At 36.0% G+C, this 21,132-nt stretch overlaps 1 protein-coding gene across 3 annotated transcripts in view; it reads left to right on the forward strand.

Annotated features, from left to right (window-relative positions):
• The window catches only part of LOC117418195 (exocyst complex component 6), a 96,717-nt gene extending 75,585 nt beyond the window's left edge, over positions 1 to 21,132 (forward strand). For 2 of the 3 annotated variants that reach the window (XM_059035800.1, XM_034030929.3), the window contains 3 exons: positions 2,208 to 2,281; positions 17,132 to 17,244; positions 19,103 to 21,132. In XM_059035800.1, the coding sequence (XP_058891783.1) occupies positions 2,208 to 2,281; positions 17,132 to 17,244; positions 19,103 to 19,235 (320 nt within the window). In that variant the 3' untranslated portion in view covers positions 19,236 to 21,132. Of the gene's footprint in view, positions 1 to 2,207; positions 2,282 to 17,131; positions 17,245 to 17,692 lie in introns of all 3 variants that reach the window. The other variant, XM_059035801.1, reaches the window with a different exon arrangement.

Below are 21,132 nucleotides of genomic sequence, written 5' to 3' on the forward strand. Positions count from 1 at the left end.
GCCCTTGACCTCTCCCATAGCAGTTATACTGCAGTTTTTGCAGGACCTTTTTGACGAGGGGAAATCGCCCTCCACGTTAAAGGTCTATCTGGCAGCAGTTTCGGCTTGTCATGTCAAAATTGATTTGGTCTCCCCAGGAGCTCACTTTCAGGCGGGGCAATTTTTGAAAGGGGCTTGGCAGTTTCGGACGCCTATGAAGGACATTGTTCCATGCTGGAGGTTAAACATGGTGCTTAATGCACTCATGAAGCCTCCATTTGAGCCAATGCATTCAGCTGAGCTGAAATATTTATCGCTCAAAGCGGCTTTTTTGCTTGCTATCACCTCTGCAAAGTGAGTGAGCGAGATACAGACGTACTCCTTAGTGAGGTCGGGACTAAGGTTACGCTCTGTACCAATCCAGCCTTTATAGATGTAAGACAATCTCAGCATTCCATGTCAACCAGTCTGTGGAATTGAATGCTTTACATTCACCTCCTTTCCAGTCTGACAGGCAGCGACAGCTCCATACCCTCTGCCAAGTGCGGGCCCTGGTGTACTATGTTGACAGAACGAAAAGTTGGAGGCAGTCTGAACAATTTTTTGTCTGTTATGGGGCAAAGTCCCATGGTCTAAGCAGAGGCTGTCAACTTGCCCCCTCCAGAAAAGCTCACTGCCAATTCCACCAGGGGCATGGCAACTTTGTGGGCTTTATTTCTCCCTCAATTTTTTAGCCCTAGCTACCTGTTACTGGGGTTCCGTATGGTAACACACAGGGCCGTCTGTTGGCTTAACCTTGTAGCATTCCAGTCGGTCTGCAGTATTGCCCTTGCGACGGTTTTGGCACACTTACCCATACAGTAATGGTTACATTTCGTACTTGAAAGGGAGCGTTAGGTTTTTATCATAACCCTAGTTCCCTGAAATAAAAATGTAACCATTAACCTTCAAGGTCGCTGCATCCATGTTTGCAGCAGGCTTGAAGGAAAAATGACATTGAGGTCTGTGACTGCAGTGTTTTTATGTCCTCAGTGGTGGGCCATGACTGTGTCACAGGCTCGTCGAGCAGCTTTGATATATCTTATTTATGTTTCAGGTCTTTAAGAGGTAAATACCCATATGCTAATGGTTACATTTCTATTTTAGGGAACCAGGGTTATGATAATAACCCAACGGTCTTGGAGGTTGTATCCTCTGATGCTGCAGTGCTAATTTATACCTTTACAATCTCTCTGACTCTCATCTTTGACCTCAAGCAGGTCTATCATTTCTGACTATAGCAAGGTTGTCATTACTATCATTTCAGTTTGTTATTCAAAACTGCTTCACTTTAAGCAGAGCCGAGAGGTTGGAGGCAGAAAGAAATGTATTGGTTGAAAAATATAATTTATATCTTTTGGGGAAAGATTGATTAAGGAGATAAATAAGTCGTACTGTAAATTTAATTGAATAGGCAAACGGTATGTTTTGTGTCAAGAAAGCACCCACACAAAGGCCAATAACCCAACTTTAAATAGATTAAAATATATTTCACACTTTTTATGTTTGTCCTGTACATTTTATCAACCAGGTAAGGTAAGTTGAAATCATTTAAATCATTTTCCAGTGTGAACTTCTCATGTGTCATTCTTTGATGACCCTGTTTTAAACTTTCTGAAAGCAGCAAAATTCCATCATCAGAAACGTGTTAAAAGGCAAGAACAGACATTCCATTCAAACAGAGATTGTGGTGCTTACAGCATTCCACCTGTTGTCTGCATGTTAAGATTACTCCCACCCCTCTGTCTGTCTTTAATTGCTGTTTGGCTAGAGGTAGGATTTTTATTGAGCAGATGCTGTAACAAAAGCAGATGTTTAAAAATATGTTGACAGCCATGGAATTGGTGTCCTCTCAAAAACTTTTGAATTCATTCTCCTGCAGGGCAAATGTAGTGAAAGAATGCGTAGCCCACATGAATGTAACACATCACGACTTGTAAACTTTATACAGGTTAATCTTGATGAATTTATTTTAATGAAGGTTTGCTCTAATTAAATGTATGAGTTCACAATAACATAGATTTTTGTGGAATAAACTTGAGCAAGAATTGCACCTCAGTGAGTGTATAGCCCAGCCTCATTCCTTGAGTCGGTATGGCTCAGTGTAAATATAACAATCTTTATTTGCAGTGGCATGTACTGAGGTTTCTGGTGGTTTATTTGCCTATTGTTCTGATCTTTTCTTGCAGTGTTTGCTAGCTCCGAGCCGGTGCCAGGATTCCAAGGGGACACTCTGCAGTTAGCATTCATCGACCTCAGACAAGTAAGGCATTGAGCTTTTTACATAAGTGATGCAGGCTGGTGGTGAAAAAAACAAACATCAAAACCACCAAACCTTATTTTAAGCTGGTTCATTTATAGGTTTAATGGAGTATAGTTTTGTGAACAGTGTTGAAAAGTTCTACTGCAGTATTTCAAAACAAAAATATTTTCAAGGAAATTCGAAAATTGCAGCCTGCACATTATCCCCTCCTTTATCAGACATGTTATCCTCTTTTTCTGTGCTGAAATAGTCCGGAACGTTTAGCCATTATCTGAGCTGATGGATTTTCACAGTGATCTGGACTTGCTGATGGGAGGTTTGGATTTGTCTCACACATCATAATTACAGTATATCCTACCTAATTGCAAGTCCACTTTGCTTAGTCAGTCTACAACAAACAAGCCGCCACTGACACTGTGCAGCATGTACCATTACAGGAACCATACTGCATCACATTTTATGAAAGCTGCTCCTTTAACTCCATACAGTCACACGTTTGAGCTGTTAACACTTACGAGAGACAGAATGCTAACATGTGTTTGTAAGTGAAGATCAAGACCTATGTGAAATCTGCAACCTTTTTCTTTTTAAATGCCTGCAGGATGTTGCATATCACATCTATGAATTGTCTGCAAGTTAGTGTACAGGCATGTTACTATTAGGAGTTGATTCAATCATAAAATAGGGTGCTGCTTTATAGCACTATTCAATCACACTTCCTTAGACCTGGACCAAAGGCATAACTGTTCATTGTTTTATTTCTGTATGGACAACAATTATTATTAAGCAATCACACATACTTACTGGGGAGGGGAGGGACAGGGGAACTTAAGTAAATTAAATGCCACCTAATGTAGTTTTTGGGTTGGGGTGAGAGAGCACAGTTTTGCAATGTACATAATCACATGTCTACAGCTGCATTCATGTCATGTAACACATACTCATCCTCCTTTATATGCAGGCATCCAGAGATACTCTTTGTATGACTTGGCTTTGGTCAAGCAGTTTTTCACATTAATCAACACTGCTTTAAAAACATAAAACATAACTTGCTGAAAGTAGTGGGTTTTGGAAGCACTCTGGGATCTGTGTATTGCTAATATAGTCATCTGCCTTCAGCGGGGGTTCATTCTTACTATTTGATCCATTTTTTTTTTTTTTTTTTTTTTAAATGGAGTGGATGACATTTCTTTTCAAGCATGCTTGAAAGGAAACAGTGCCTTTTCAGAAATCTCTCTTAGGGGGTCACAGTGCTGTTTTCTAGTTTGAATATGATACTTCTCTATACATTGGAGCGTATGAAAGATAAGGAAGTAGACCCAGTGGTCAGGTTTTACCTACTCACCGTGGTTGTGCCCTGGGGTCAAACTCTCTATACTCGCAGTGCTTTCCGGAATAGCTGATGACAGGTAGAGGCTGATACAAGGGAAAGCTTGAGAAAAATCAAAGCTAAAAGGCAGGAGACTTGGGATTCGATGAGAGACTAGCTAAAAGATGGATCAGTGGGATTGCCCTTTTTTGAAAAGGAGCTGACCCGAGATTGAAAGATCGCAATCTTTCTGCCAATCACCTGATCACTAATGGAAGCCAGTTATCTCAACAATAGTTCAGTTTTTTCCCTTTCTTGTGCTGCTTCCTTTAACTGTGTTGCCAGTGTGCCTTAGTTTTATGGAGAGAAACAAAATATATAGCCTTTTAGTTTTTTAAAACATGTTATTTATACATATTGATGTTTTAACCAAGTAGTGTGTTAGTGTTTTTTTAATAATATATCTATACTTAATCAAGTATCAGTTAACAGGGACATTAGTCACTTTTTTTATTAGCAATTAGAGCTCATATCTGATACCGTTGCCAGCCTCTGTATATGGGATATGATTAATCCTACTTTAGGTTTCAACAACTCGTTAAATCATTACAGCATTCCTAGAGTAGATCCAAATTCCCTTGGCAAAGCTTTTTGATGGTTGGGGGTGGGCAGTGTGCATTTCAGCTTGGTCCTTGCTTTCAATGTCCTTGTAGGATAGTGCTCTGAAATAAAACAACTTTCTCTCCCCCCCCCCCCCCTTTTTTATTTTACTTTGAAGTATGAAGACGTTGATGGAAAAGTCTGCCATTCCTCAATACAAAGAGTAGAATAACTAAACAAGTGTTTTACTAGTTTTCAGTTTGCTGTTGCTAGCCCAGTATTTTACTAATCCTGTATTTGCTTAGTTCTTAGTAGATGAAATTTATTTATTTATTTATTTATTTTAAATGTATTCTCTTTTCAGGTTCGGTAATGGTTAAAGTAGATTTGAGAGATCTGCCCTTTTACACATTTTTCCTGTCTAACACTGTTCTTATCACATAAATCTTTTTCTATATGGGTTGACTGAAGTTTAGATGCTTCCTTTACAATCCCCCCACAGAGCAGGCCAGTCTCTAATATTTTGTGTAACATATACAGCTATGGCCGCAAGTTTTGCATCACCTAGAATTTTAGGATAGAGAGAAAATTAAATACATGTTTTATATATATATATATATAATGTGAACATAATTTTGATATTTTATATCATGTAATCAAAGAAACTACAAAATTATATCGCAAAAGTCTACCGGAAGACATAATAGTAGTACAGTATTTCATGTTCAAATTTTGAAATGTCACATTTTTCAATTTGTGTCAGTTTTTTGTTAAGTGTATGGATGCAAAACTTTCGGCTAAAGGTAGGTAGATTATAGATCTAATCTCCAGTAGTTTTTTGCTTTGTTTCATCAGGATGCCAGCAAGCATATTAAGATTCCATAAGACTTTACTTGAGTGTTACAGTGTTATTAAGAGAATCTATTGACATTAAGAAGGCTTTTTTTGTATAAAATCTTCTTGTATTATGTGCCATGCCAACAAGCTGGTTTTTTGCCAAAATATGTAACAGAAATAACCTCTATATAGCAAAAATAGTCACAATTAAATTACAGCTCACGCACATGAGGATACTCACAGTGGGGGAAAAAATAAAAACAACATTGCCCAGTCTTTTCCCAGTACGAATTCATATTCCCTTCTTTTTGTTAAGAAATAAATATATAGGTATTTCTAAAAGGAAACTATTTGTCTTTCAGCTAATCAGAGCATATTACTTGCTTTGTAGTGTTTGTACAAGATTTCGAGTTGCACAGGTGAAGGACCTGGTTCATGTCCCACTCTGAGCAAACAGACAGTTACTTGAGGAATTTCTCTGCCCGTATTTTGGGTAAACAAGCAGTAGCCTCCATTGTATCGTTGCATGTTTGTAGGCCCCCAAAATCAATATTGGTTATATATATATATATATATATATATATATATATATATATATATATATATATTGCACAACATCCTGTTACAATCTAGTGTTCCTTTAAAGTTATGGGGGTGTATTTGTTTTTTTTTATCAAGCTATACATGTAAGCAACTTTCTTTTTAATCCCTTAATGGAGAGTCACTTCCTCCCTGGAATTGCACAGGAGGCACAGTCTCCTAAACATTGTACTAATATACAGTGTAATATATAATCCATTAAAACATAAAATGCTGAAATGGACTAAAAAACACAGTAGCCATAGCAACACTAAACCTCCACTTAAAAATACAATCTGTGCCTTTTCCCTTGGTACTGCTTTAAATAAGCATCAACATATCTAGTGTTATGTAAAACTTTGTTTTCTGTTAAATCTTATATTTACAGTAACTAATAAAAAAGAATAATTCTGTGCATCACTAAAGGACGTGATTTGGTTGTAATTGAAGGAATCAGGTCTGCTTAATAAGCACCAAAAAAAACTATGAGATAAGGAAAGATAACTAAACAAAAGGGTCCTGATTTAATTAATCAATTAATTTATTCATTAAAATTCATGAAAAGTGCAACTTTGGTCATTTTAAAGTGTTTGTTTTTTTTTTTTTTTTTTTTTTTTTTTTTTTTAAATAGCTGGAATCTGTAAAATATTGTTTTTAAGTTTCAGTCCCTTGGCATATAAGTACTATCCACCCTCCTTGTAATGTTTTGTGGTTCTGCATATTTATGTTCTTGTTAAAATAACATACAATTCAATTTGCACTTATCTAGCCCTTTCTAATGAAGTATCCAATTTAAATTACAAAACCTGGTAGAAATTTAAATTACCCTAGTAAAGTTTCTGTTTAAAACTCATGAGCCTTTTCTTGATCATAGTTCATGTGACTGTACTTTTAAATAATGGATCATATATAGTCAGTTTGTTCAGCACAGTTCTAGATTATGTCCTTTTACATACAGCTGATAAATCTTTGCCAGTAGGAGAAATCTTTGGCAGATTTGTTTCCATACAGTGAAAGTACTGATACTTGGTTATCTAAACGGTATCGAGTGTCGTCCCTTGTGAGCTCTTTCTCTCTCTCTTTCTCAGACACCATCACGTAATTTATGTTTATGCTGTTCCATGTAAATTTCTGATTGTGGCCTCACTGTGTTGACTGAGTGGGCATAAATATACTCGAGATAGGTATAGTCTAGCAACAACATGCAGCTAGAACAGTTTTATTTTATGGACTAAAATAGATCTCCTTGTAATTTTAGCTGCTCAGTCATAAGCTTCCTCCACCATTGGAAGCTGTTTTCTGTTGTGTAAGGCTGTTATTACTTGCTGTAATATGAGGTTGCAAACTCCTTCAATCTCTGTCAATCATGGGGTTTCCATGCAGGTCAATTTACATGTGAAATGGCAATGCGTGTGCACGTTTGGGAGAATTACTCGGGTAAATCAAGTTTTTAGCCGAAAAAAACGGCCAAAGAGAGGGATAGGGTAAATCTCATTTACTCGTGTAAATGGCGAAACACACAGGAAAACCACGCCCAGTTTCACATGGAAACCTGCATTTCACGTGTAAATGTTAATGAGGGTTTTTATCCTTAACTATAAGTACTGCAAGGGATCAGGTCAGTTGTTACTGTGGATTCCAAGACGGCAGAAAGTAGTGGCTGATGGGTGATTTTATGGTTAGCAGTGAGTAGTTCACCTTAATTCTAATGCAGGCAGCCTTTTTTTTATTACTGTTTTTTGCTGTGTTTGGTCTGTCATATTGTATATATCTTGTGGGTTTACAGTTCTGTATAAAACCACTTACCATGAACTGCGTTATGCATTTGTTATAGTATTAAAGCAGCTGTTTGAGAATACCCTTGCTGTAAAAACTACGCTAAAGTTAAACACAAAGAGCAAATGAGCTGCTTAACTGAATTAATTCCCGTCCTTTTTTTGATCCCAGCTATGTCCAAAGACTACGCGCGTCTGCCTTCCATGTTAATAAATATAGTTTGTGAACTGGATGTCATAAGCCAGCTCGATCGCCCAAAACTGCACAACAACATCCAAGTTGTTGATGCCCTTTCAGAACTGACCAAATAAAATTGCAAATTAACGTATTGATTGTGTTTTATTTGTTTGCATCATTAATATTTAACACAGCAGTAAATCCAACACAACTTAAAAGAAAGGAGAGCATCTCTGACAGCACAAGCCTCCTCAAATTGAAAAACAATTTTGTCAAGAGCAGTAAAGCACATTATTAACCAAGCAGGCACAGGGTATTTGGCTTTATTACAGCAGCCTAGATTCACTCGTGTACCAGTTCTCTGCGCATGGAAACCACATTTTCACAAAATGTCACTAGTAATCTTCAAAAACAGCATGAGTACTTTACGCATAGCTAATTTACATATCAACCCCTACCTTTCCCATTCATTTGCATGACATCGGGTGAAAAGCCCGGTTTACTTGAGTAAAATAAACTGAGCGAATGGAAACCCAAAAAAGCATTTTACACAAGACATTTTTCTCGTGTAAATGTCTCGAGTTAAAAAAAAAAAACTTGCATGGTAAACCCATGATTGCAAAGCCTAAAAGTTACAAACTGACCGCTCAGTAGATCATACCACCAGAACTAGGGCTCCTGGCTGCTATAAAAGATGTGAAGAGCAGATGCTGTGAATTTCATCAGTTAAACAAAGCTCTCCTGGCTTATTATGTGCACAGCACATGTACTGTTCTCTTGTTGTTTCTCTGAAATCTTGTCCTTTAACTGCTCAAGAGCTTGCTGGATCGATCTTCAAGTCACATCATTACATTTTATTAGCACGTAGGGGAAACAGAATTTACTGGCAGCAATTTTTTAGTTTGTTGATATTTTGTGAGTCACATTATTCTTTATATAAACAAGTAGCAGGATCTTGACAGAGGTACTTTGATATATCAGCAAGGGGAGCAAGCTGGGGTAACAGTGCTCCACCAGTGCCATTGGTTGGGTCCACAAAGATGTTTCAAATCTGGCTGTACTGCATGGGCAAATTAGTAAAACATTGGTTACTGCCAGTGTAAAAGAATACACAGTGCCATTATGTTGTGTGTGTGTGTGTGTTTTTTTTTTTTTTTTTTTTTTTTTAATAAAATATGACCATATGCAAACTATGTCAGTGTGATTGTTGAATCTTACCATGTAAGCAGGGCATTTTCTGGAGTCATTTTTAGACTAGAATCCGTATTTTGGTATTTCATGCCTTTTAATGTTAAGAGTTAAACTTTTTCGTTATAATTGGCATTTTAATAAACCTTGAAAAATCAGAAATCAACCACAAAGTTATGATTGCGTATTTGGCAGAACAAATTCTGACAACATAATAAAGCCAAATCAGACTGACAGTTCAGGACTTTGACTGGGCCACTGTAAGACATTCACCTTTTTGTTCTTGAGCCACTCCAATGTTGCTTTGGCCTTGTGCTTGGGATCATTGTCCTGCTGAAAGGTGAATTTCCTCCCAAGCTTCAGTTTTTTAGCGGACTGAAGCAGGTTCTCTTGCAGTATTTCCCTGTATTTTGCTCCATCCATTCTTCCTTCAATTTTAACAAGATGCCCAGTCCGTGCTGATGAGAAGCATCCCCACAACATGATGCTGCCACCACCATACTTCACTGTAGGGATGGTGTGTCTTGAGGCATGGGCAGTGTTAGGTTTACGCCACACATAGTGCTTTGAGTTTTGGCCAAAAAGCTCTATCTTGGTCTCATCTGACCACAAAACCTTTTCCCACATCGCAGCTGGGTCACTCTCATGCTTTCTGGCAAACTCCAGACGTGCTTTCATATGGTACTTTTTGAGTAACGGCTTCTTTCTTGCCACCCTCCCATATAGGCCAGTGTTATGCAGAGCTCTTGATATGGTTGACTGGTGCACCATTACTCCACTCCCAGCCACTGAACTCTGTAGCTCCTTCAAAGTGATTGTTGGCCTCTCTGTGGCTTCTCTCACAAGTCTCCTTCTTGTTTGAGCGCTGAGTTTTGAGGGACGGCCTTTTCTTGGCAGTGCCTGGGTGGTGTGATGCAGCTTCCACTTCCTGATTATTGATCCAACTGTGCTCTCTTGGATATCCAAACACTTGGATATTGTTTTGTACCCTTTCCCTAATCTATGCATTTGTATTACTTTATCTCTAACTTCTGTAGAATGCTCTTTGGTCTTCATTTTCCTTCAGATTCACAGCCTGACCAATGATCCTTCAACAGTGGGGTTTTTATCCAGAAAATGTGACAGCAACTTTTATGGTTCACAGGTGGAGGCCAATGGTAAGGTAATCGTGTCCTCGTTGGGGCAATTTCTTTCATCGGTGTAAACTGGGAGCTTCCACAGCACAGGGGTTGAATACTTATGCAAGCAAGATATTTCAGTTTTTTATTTTTCTTAAAAATATTTCCCAACATAAAACCAATGTCACGTTACAATAATTGATTTTGAGTTTCAGTGTTTTAAAACAAAATATCAAACAGAACGAAATTGCAATGTACCATTTGTAATTCAGTAATATGAGAGAATTGGTCAGGGGTCTGAATACTTTTGCAAGGCACTGTAAATACACCTTTTGAATTAATATGTAGTAATCAGACAAAAAATAATCTATATAAAATATATAATCTGTGGTGTTTAGGGGATTTTTTTGACATGACATGCAAAGAGTTTAAAATAAATTGATGTGCAGTGATGAATACAGAACATTTTTAAAAGATCAGTTTATATTTAAAAAAGAGACTGACAAAGTTTGTAATATACCTAAAGTATATTCTTTTACTGGGTATGAGAAGAATGAATAATGATCTGTGGTTTAAATTACGTTTTTAATGAATTAGCAATAACACATAAAACGAGGCTCATTGTATGGGCATTGCTTTGAACAATTTCTTTATGGTTTTGGAATTAAAGTGGTTAAGGTTAAGCGCTTACACTGGTGTTATCATGTGCTGGAAGTGTAGGTCACAGTGACAGTCATATTTGGCTGAATTGTGGAGAACCACTTTCTTGATTAAACTATGCATATGAAATGGTTATGAGATTCTATGGGTAAAAACATTTTAAAAAAAAGTTTTTTAGTAAATTATTGATATAAACGGGCAACCAGATGTTAAGACAGTAGCTTATTTTCAACGGCAGACCTTAACAACGGTCAGTAATTTTACAGCGATTGATTTTTGTTCTAACTCTACTCGCAAGCTCATAGACCTGAATACATTTTCAACTTCACAAAGGGCATGATCGTGGGTATCTGTGCAACCAGTTTGTCACTCCAAGCAGTGGCTGCACTGACCCGGGTATTCCTAGAATGGAAACACTTGCAGAAAACCGTTGCCAGAAAGCACAACTCTGGTCGCAAGCGGACCGCGAGAGATCAAGCCGATAGATATTTGCAGCATACAGTGACAAGCAGGAAGACTTTCTACAGTGGCCCAAATCATTGAAACCTTCAACTCTGGACAAACAGTTCCACTGGAATAATGTGCCAGGGAGCCCATTCTACAACTTTTTTTCATCCAGTCAGTACACCTCTCTTTTCTAGAATGTACTTTTGTACTAATTTTGTGCAGTCATAATGACATTGACATTATCTGCTAATGTGGCAGTCCTTAAAAATGTTGTGGCATTTAAAAAAAAATATCCAGTGCTGTGCATGAAGAGAGTGCTGTTTGACGTAGGTTCTTGATTCAGGCATAGTCCTTCTCAATTTAATTTAATTTCTTTAATAAATTGACTGCGTACAGTGAGATCACAGCGTAGGAGTCAGAAAGCCGGCTGGACTTGCATGCACATGGATAACGTAAATCTGGAAGGAGAGATAATGGCCAGGTAGCCAATCAGAGGTTCATGCCTCGTAATAACAACCAATCGGATACATTATGTTTCCAGACACACATGTGTGGCAGCATCCATCACGTAGGCCGGCCTGCTTGTAAAAACACAGGCAAGCAGACGGAGACAATAACACACAATTTGTCTTGGCAACATTAGATGTGATTCATTTGAGTAGTATAAGACAGTCTGGGGCAAGGTTGTGTTTGAATTCTAGAATTTAATCAATTCCTTTTGAAGATCAGAGGGAACTTTCATTATTTCTCTGACTTTTAATGTTACAACACCAGAAATAAAAAAATAAATAAAAAAATTAAGAATAACCTAAAAACCATCAAATTAAATTCCTGAATTGTCTAGGAATCTCTTGTAACCTGGTTACATTTTTTTTTATATATATACATTTCCCCTTGTAAAAGTTTGGCAGTGCCATACTAGCAATAATACTGTAGCTTTTAACAGCTATAATTATAGGGCTGTTAGTAAAGCCTCATTTAAAATATAACTCCTGTACACATGACAAAGCATCTGCAACATTTAATTTGATACTGCATGACACATTCAGTAGATTTGCAGATTGAAGGATCAGCTCATCTTTATCGTTATATTGGTTACAGCAAGTAAGCATGGATTGATTGAAAAAACCACCCATGCATGGATCACAAAACACTGCTATAACAAAATTATAATATAGTTAAACAAATGTGTTTCCTCAAATGCATTATACTGAGAATCTTTTCAGTGGTTAACTGGAATTAACACAAACACTTCTATCTGTATATGTGTCTTTAGCAAGTAGACTATATATATATATAGTATCTTTTAATGTTACAGTTCAGTGATTTTAAATGGCACATGCAATGCAGCTGTTTGGGTTTTAACTTTGTACAGACATTTTCAATTGTACTTCTACATTTCTTCTGTGTATTGCGTTTTTGTGCTCTGTAAATATCTTGCAAGCCTGTGCTTGCCAGTGTCTGTTGCTTCTAGCGTTTCCTTAGGTATTCTGTGTCCTTGGCTGTTAAAATTAATAATGGGATTTGCTAAACATCTCAGACTAGAATATTTCTACCATCACTGTAAAAAGCCTGTAAACAGTCCCTGAGAAGTGCTTTTTCTCCACTTCAAAGTCGAAATGTGACAAGAGTGCCAGGGAATTAAGGGGATGTGTTTGGGTTGAGTACAGGGCATGACAGACTGTTTAAACTTGAGGACTTGGTTTCAGGGAAGTATGCTGCCCTGTGGGAGAATTAAGGTTTAAAAAGGATTAGTCTGAACCCAAATAACTTCTGGCAGAGCAAGTCTGTGGTTCCGTTGCATATTCTTCGGGAGTTGGCTCCTCACCGCCTCTTATAGTTTTTACATTATACACACAACTAGAAAGGGAATTACGACCTGACCCTGATCATTCATGGAGTGCTGTATTGTTTCCATAAAGGAGGATGAATATCAGATTTGTGTTGCATTTAATCTAACCAACACAGCATGATGACAGAAAATGTGATCTACCCTGTTTTCTTTTGTTATTTTCCCCATTGTGGAGGTGCTCATCTGCACGTACAGGTATATCATACATATATAGTATATACACACACAGACAATGTGTGTCTGTGTCTGAATACAGAGTAGTAACCAAGTGAGAAAAACAGACATGTTCTTCTCTGTGCTTTTTAATATACAAATGTGTGTGTGAGTTGGTGAACTTTTAGTTGGTTGAGCATTAGCAGCTGGTATTTGATTGCAGGGCAGTAATTCAGCAAACAAATTGTTCAATTCTTATGCAACTATAATTTGCAAAATATCTTTCATGTAGAAAGGATATGCAGTGAAAGAGTACATTTATTTTCTGTAAATTAGCATTACCACTTTATTTGCTCATGTCAAAAAAGCTTTTTGAAACTTACATTGTACGTACTACAAACAAGATAATAAAAAGTGCCAGTCTTTGGATTTACAGCATTACTGACTAAGTAGCTTCTGTTAAAAGGTTTTGAAAGCAGAGAATACATTAAAAAAAAAAAGTTTATATTCGGATATTCATTTTGGTTTTATTATTTTTATGGATTCATTGGATTCTAGCTTTGTTTTCATTATTTTGTTTTTCACTTACAAAAGCAAAGATGTATTATCCAAAGTCTTAAGAATTTACCAATTAGTCCCTGGCCTGCCATCCTCAGCAGGTGGCTTTCATATCCTGTAAATGTTTGCACCTATGATCAAAGCAAAGGCATGGCTAAAGGAAAAGGGTAAAAAGATGTTGTTGGATTTCTAGTATTTGACACAGGAAAGTACATTTATTTTTTGTTGCTCATCTATTTAGCTGTTATAAATGTGTAACATCTCAGTTAGATGTGTTAGTTGTATTCCATTTTGAAGAGTTTGTATACATTGATTTCAGAGATAACTGCTGCTCTCAATAGGGGACAATAGGGGAAGGGCACGACTAACAGGGACCAGCAAATAACCCAACTCCACTCCTGATAAAGAATTATCCTGATGTGCCCAAATGGAAGGTCCAAGTGTGAACATTATTCTGTTTTCTGCTTTATGATGTAAACTGTTGTTTTCAGAAACCAAAAAAAGAAAAGGATCAGAAATGTACTACAGTTTTCTTTAAAAACAAACATGAAGTTATTTTCCTATTTCTGTATTACTTTCCTTCTTTTAAGGGTTTAAATTGAATAATTGGATTTGGCATTGTACCTGTCTTGTAATGAAGTATTTTTTTACCTTGTCTATTTGCACAAGGGGTTTACATTTTAACTTTTGGCACTTGCCGGTTGAAGCTTTCAGTCGTCTCTTGTTTCTGTTTGCCCAATTGAAAATCTATTTGAAATGCCAGGCTTAGCCGTAAAGGTAGAGAAGTGGCAATGACAGTGTGTTTAACCCTTTGTAAGATCTTTCTGCATAGCAGAGGAGAGAGCAATTGGCTTAGCAGTGTGATTGTCTGCATGCTTGGAAATGGGCTAATCTTCTACTTGGGTTATCCAGAGGTCAGTTAGGGATTTCTTTTCTTTCCCTCCCCTTAGTGGACCAGATCCTATGAGTTTTAATAAAAGCCTTTTCAGTTAATTATGCCTGCAGGCAGTGGAAAAAACAGCATTTAACTGTTGAAACAGTCTAAAGAAGCAAGTGTCTTGACACGTTTATCAGGCAAATTGAACCCAACAGAAAGGTAATGACACATACAATTAGGTTTAGGAGTGACTGAGAGATTAAGGGTTAATTAATTGTTTGAAATGTATTTCTGAAGGCAGGAGTTGTGGACTTGAATCTAATAGAGGAAAGGCTGTACAAGTTCTGTTGTATTTTTATTTATTTTTTTCCCCTAAACTCACTTTAGTGAAAGGGTCCAGCCTCATACCTGCCAGGTAAAACACAGACAATGTTCTTTTCTATATGAATGGATAGCTTGTTTTCAAGATATTTAGAAACTTTACCATCACCATAAGAATATCAAGGACACCGGACTTCTGTTCTGTTCTTTTATTTATTTATTTATTTATTTATTTATCTTAATGATCTTTAAACAACAACATCAAAAAGATATATATGGCGAAGTGCCAATTACTTTGAACTGTGGCATTTGAGAGCTGAAATTTGAATTGCACTTATGACCTTTTTGACAAAATAAAAATGCTTGCTTTACTGCATAGATTCTTGAAGATATCCTATTCACCTGTATGTCTCCAAATCCTCAGACTAACAAAGGATTAGTCATGTAAGTCATGTAAAAATGTATTTGCTGTCATTCAAGTTGATGTTGGAAACTAAAAAAAAAAAAAAAAAAAAAGAATTTTTTCAATGATTTAACCCATCGCAGCTGCAATCAAACGACTAAACTGCATTGTTACGCCTGTCATGTTTTTTTTGTTGTTACAGCTTATTAATAATACTTTATGACTGATTCTCTTGTCTTCTCCCATTCTTTTTGTTAGCCATGCCCAACCCTACCCCAGATGTGATGGGAAGCATAGCATTGTTTCTTTTGGACAACAGATATTTTTTGTTCATCATAAAGACATGAGTTAGACCAGTTTCTCACTTATGACCTAGTCTAAAAAAAAATAAACCATACAATATTTCACGCTGTGCCCTCTAATAAATATGCTTTTAGATGACTATGCAAGCGTGAGGAGATTACTGTCATCCAAGTTGTTGTTTGTGTAGAAGTTGTAGTTATTATGCAACAAGTGTTTTGGGTATACAATAATACTTTTATCATTTCCAGGTTTGATAATGCAACAAACAGCATTTAGTTCTTTATAAATTGCACATGGACAGGAAACCTGTTCCAAATGTCTACTATAAACCACTCATTGGTAGAACATGTAGTTATGCTAAAAGAAATTAATTGATAAAGGTTTTGACTGGAAGTCTTTCTCAGTATCTTAACGAAAACCAGACAAGTTGGTTCCTAATATAATGCTTTTAACTGCTTTAACTGCCTAGCCAATTAAGTGTTGGGGTAACTTCATGCAATGTTTCATAAAACTCAGGTGAGAGAAACAATTTTGTAACTGGATGGCATCAAAAAGAAGTGACATTTTGAGACTTCTAACAAATTGTGGAGTTTGAGGATTATGAATTGTTTACACTGACATTCAAGAATTACTTTCTACTACAATACTCACCTTTGACGGAAATTGCTTTTCAGATTAGTAAAAAGAACCCTAAATTGAGCGAGAGGAGGAGTGTGAGAGAGTTTACTCAGTGGTAGTTGCTGCAGAAATTTTGTTTTTGCTGCTTCAGATCAAAATACTTAAGATGGGCTGAGAAAGACGTGGATTGTCCCTGGGAATTTACCCTGCTTTTTAAGGATTAGTAGTAAGGGAATCCTTTTTTTTTTTTTTTTTTTTTTGAGATTTAAATACAAATAGGTCCTTGATGTTCTTGAATTGGGAACTGGGATCCTGTCACATTGTACAGATTGGTTCCTGTTTCTGTAACTTCCTGTTTTTTGTCATGTTTTTCTTACTCATTTATGAATAACATGTATTATGTTCCTCAGGTTTTTATTTTTATTTTTTATTGTTTAATGTATATGGAATAAGTGCGGTGGTTTGTTTACAAATGAAGCTGATACTAGCAAACTTTATGATCATATTTGTGGCCACAGGGCTTGAAAAGACTACCCCCCTCCCCCTCCTCTCTCAACTCGGCCCTGGACATCCAACCAGTGCTGTAGTGGTGAGATTTTTTTCATGAGTGTTGGACAACCACAGCAGTGATTGGGTAGGAGGGAGGATTCAAAAGCTCCTTACCATCTGACAAATGTTTTACTTGATCTCTCTCTCTCTCTCTCTCTCTCTCTCTGTAAGAGAAAATGTATTGTATCTGCAAAGTTTGTTTTAAACATCCCATGATAACGTTAATTGCTTTTGAAAAAATGTGTCATTTTAGCAAAATAATAAGGAACTGTTTTGAAAATGTGGTTATACCAAGTTAATAAAGTATCATTACTTTATTTTTTGGGGTGCATTGAATTTCAAACAATGGGAGGATGGTGTCCAGTTTTTTACATTCTAGATTAGTACATTTCCAGAGAAATCACATCGTCCTAATGAAAAGGGGGGAACAAATGTGCACATATTGAGCTTTTCCTTTTGAATATAACCTTTTTGTTAATTTTATGTTTGCTTAAGTGTTAAAATGTGTAACATTTTCCCCTACAGCTTCTTGATCTGTTTATGGTTTGGGATTGGTCAACATACCTGGCAGACTACGGACAGCCCACTTCCAAATACCTCAGAGTGAATCCTTCCACAGCTCTAGCACTGCTGGAAAAGTGAGTGTTTTAAATGCATACATTTAGTAATCTATAGGTCAACTTTTCAAACAGTGAAAGTGAGAATTGCGAGGTAATATGTAATGAATCTAGATTATGTTGGTTTCTGTGTTATTTATATACATTTGCAGTGTTTCCCCTTTATAACGCTGTAATCAGGAGCGATAGTTATGAGACCGTATTATTTGTGTTCCACCTTATAACGAGAATACTAGTGCTAGTACAGTGGCTTTATGGTGCAAAGGGGAGCCATGTCCGTACCCCATTATTATCCCTTTCGCCAGAATAAAGGGGGAGCACTGAATAAAGTACTTTTAATGTTATTTTTATAACCGTACTTCACTATGGAGTTTATCGTCTGCGATGAATTCTCTTAAAAACATCTATTTGCAAATCACTTAGTTTCCTTTTTTCTTGCCCTTTGTCAAACTCATGCAAACTCCTACAGAGTCCACAGGGGGTATGTATTTCATATTTTGTTTTTTTTAATGGGTGTTGCCATTTAATTTAGAATGTACTTTCAAGACTTCATGCTTCAAAATGTAATGCTTGAATTCATACGACTAGTTATATAGCTTCATCATAGTAACATTGTTTAATTGTATTCATAATACAGTGTTTTCAAGTCAAAAAGTGCAGTGCAAACACTAATACCATATACAACACCCATCAGGACTCTGCAGAACATGTGTGCTTGAATCACTTCAAAGGGTGTCTAGCTAAAACAGCATGTGTGTTGACCTGTATTTATAAAAAAAAACTAATACAAAATTACCATTACAAAAGACGCATCCATATATGCTACATAAGACATATAATGCCTGCTCCAGTATATAAAACACTAAAGAACTGCATTGCCTACCTATTCAGAACTGCTGTTGGTGAACTACTTTTTTTTCTTTTTAACTTAATTTACTTGATGAAAATGTAAGTAGAAAAAAAAACAGCTTTCAGTCATAACATAGCAGAAGAAACACACATAAAGATGCATAATTACCCTTTTTAACATGTTTATATGCGAGAAATCTACAGACCCACTCCCTTAAAATCTGTGTATGTGTCTCTAGTAGATTTATTTATTTAGGTATTTTAACCAGGACAGTCCACCCTGTGTCCTGATGATAAACATGCATGTATTCCATGTAGTCTGAAAAAGAAAGAAAGATGTTGTGCTCTCAATAGTATATTTGCAAAAAGATACCACAGTATATAGACTATTTCAGACTGAATCTAAATTCATTTAAATGGCAACATGCTGTTTTAAAACACCTCGGCACAAATACTGATTTGCACAGAAACTTGTGTTTGATGCGACTTGACCAAATCAGTTTTTCAGGTTCCTATTGAGAGAGCTTTATACATGATAATGTTGGCATTGTGCCTTGTGCTTAGACCAAACTGTGTAATGTGTATAGCAGGTAAAAAAACATCTTTAACCCTTTTGATTCTTAGCGTGGTTCCTGAACAGCAGCATTTGGATAAATTAACAAAATTACTTTGTTCACATTGCCAATTGGTTTTCCTATTTTGGGATTCTAAAAAAAAAAAAAAAAAAAATGGTCTTCAGTTGTTCCTGAACAAGCAATGGTAAAATAAATTAAAACAATAAGATAATCTTCTGTGCATTTCTGTTCTAATTGCAATATCACATACAAACCTCCATCATATCCTTTTTTGGTTTTCCTCACAACTTTTTTTTATAATTTGTGAATCAAAGGTTTAACAATCAAAGTGGACAAACCTTAATGCAGCATTGTCCAGTGTGTCTTGGTTCAGCTTGTGTCAAGCTCAACCAAGCTGTGCCTTAAACAGAATCACATTACTTGAACTCTGACTCATCATTATTTGTTTCTTGCAGAATGAAGGACACTAGTAAAAAGAACAACATTTTTTCCCAGTTCAGAAAAAATGACCGTGACAAGCAGAAGTTAATAGAGACAGTGGTGAAGCAGCTGAGGAGTTTAGTGAATGGGATGTCCCAACACACCTAGGCTGACGAGCTCTCTAATATTTATAGTCCAATTATATTCCAGCATTTCAACCAGTAAATACATTTTTTTGTTAAAATACTATTGGATATATTGTAAATATTACAACAAAGAACATTTAATGAAGACAAACATGTCAGCAGTAAAATGTTTTTTATGTATTTTTAATGGATGAGAAATATGTTTTGTATATTGTGAATGTGCAATGATTGTAATCACCGTGAAAAGGGTGTTTTTAAAGCAAACTGGGAATGTAACTTTGGAAAGACTGGCAGTGGATAATGACGTCACAAAGGAGACGGATATCTCAATAAATATTTATAAAAACACTCCATTCAGGGTTTAACTACAGAATACGCCTGGATTTGTTTCTGTATATATAAACACTTATAAACATGCAGCTCTAGTTTGAGGGCAACATTGCTTTTGTTCAGCAAACATTTCATTGGCAAATGATTTGCTTGCAGGAGTAGACTCTACTGAAAAAAAAAAGTTTGACATTTCTTTTTAATTCTGCTGTTTTATAGTTTTGTCAGTTTATATATTTTAATAAGAATTAGATATTATGTTTGGGAATTTAAGTTACGATTTATTTATAAAATTTATATATATATATATATATATATATATATATATATATATATATATATATATATATATATATATATATATATATTAATCTGAGTATGCTAAGTTTTATTCCGGGCTAAAGGCCATCGCACTCCTGATCTATTGCATGTCATTTTTAATGCAGATCAAATCAAAATGATTTTAGTTCCAAAATCAAAGCATCGCTTTCATACATTAATTACAGACTTGGTATGCAAGGTATATTTAAAAAAAAAAAAAAGTAATGTTTGTAAAATAATTGTTGTATGTTAAATTCATATAAAGAAACAGATTGTCTGTGCAATGGCCTTTACATTTCAATTTAACAGATTTGGGGTGCATGTGTTTTAGGTTTTCTCATTCTGATTTTAAAAAGCAGTAACAGTTTAAAAGCCCAGCAGCCTAGTAATAGTATACGCAGCCCTTAGAAGGAAAATACAGAAGGTATAATATAAAGTTATTTATTGTTTCTGAAACGAACTGCCATTTTGCACAAGAGTTATAGAACAGTTTGTGAAAAATAAATCTGTTACGTGCATAACAAATGATGTACAATTCTAATGATCTATTCGGTATAAGTTCATGTAAAGCTACAAATTGGTCTTTATGGTGCCAAAGCTACAAAGAGGATGTCATGGACGTACCCCATTATTATGTGAATTTCACATTCTCTTTTGTCAGAGTCCCCTTCTTGTCCCAATTTTATGGACCTGGGAGGGTTTTGACAGGGCTGGGTCTGGTAACACAGGGCAGAAAAAAAAGTAGGTAAATTCTAGTATATGTACTTATTAAAAAATCGTGGATATAATGATAGTTAGCTTATTACCTACAATATTCAACCGAGTTGTTGTTGTTGTAGTAGTGGTTACGTAAATCGACGAATGGTGCACCAAAATGCACCCGAAAGACATATTGCACATCGCTGTCATTGCTTTCAAAACCCCCATGTAATAAAAGAGTATTACTATACCAGTAAATGAAAAATGTTTCATATTGAATTCCATCTGTTATGATCACACAGTAACATTGAACATGGTTAGATAAAAGTATTATAAGACCTTATGTTTTCATAGTACAGTAAAAATGTTTGAATTTTCAGCACAGAACTTCAACATAAAAGGCAAATTACAGTTCAAGTAATGGTTCAGCTCATTTGTATAGACTTATCAGCAATGGAAAGTTGTAATTTATAGCACCATAAAGCTGTTTCAACTTTTACATGAAATGTTGATTTTTCTGTTTTAACTGTTAATAAGTTATCCAGTACTTTATACTGGAAAATAAATAAAAT

Source organism: Acipenser ruthenus, chromosome 13, assembly GCF_902713425.1.
Source record: "Acipenser ruthenus chromosome 13, fAciRut3.2 maternal haplotype, whole genome shotgun sequence".
In the NCBI taxonomy this organism is placed as follows: domain Eukaryota; kingdom Metazoa; phylum Chordata; class Actinopteri; order Acipenseriformes; family Acipenseridae; genus Acipenser; species Acipenser ruthenus.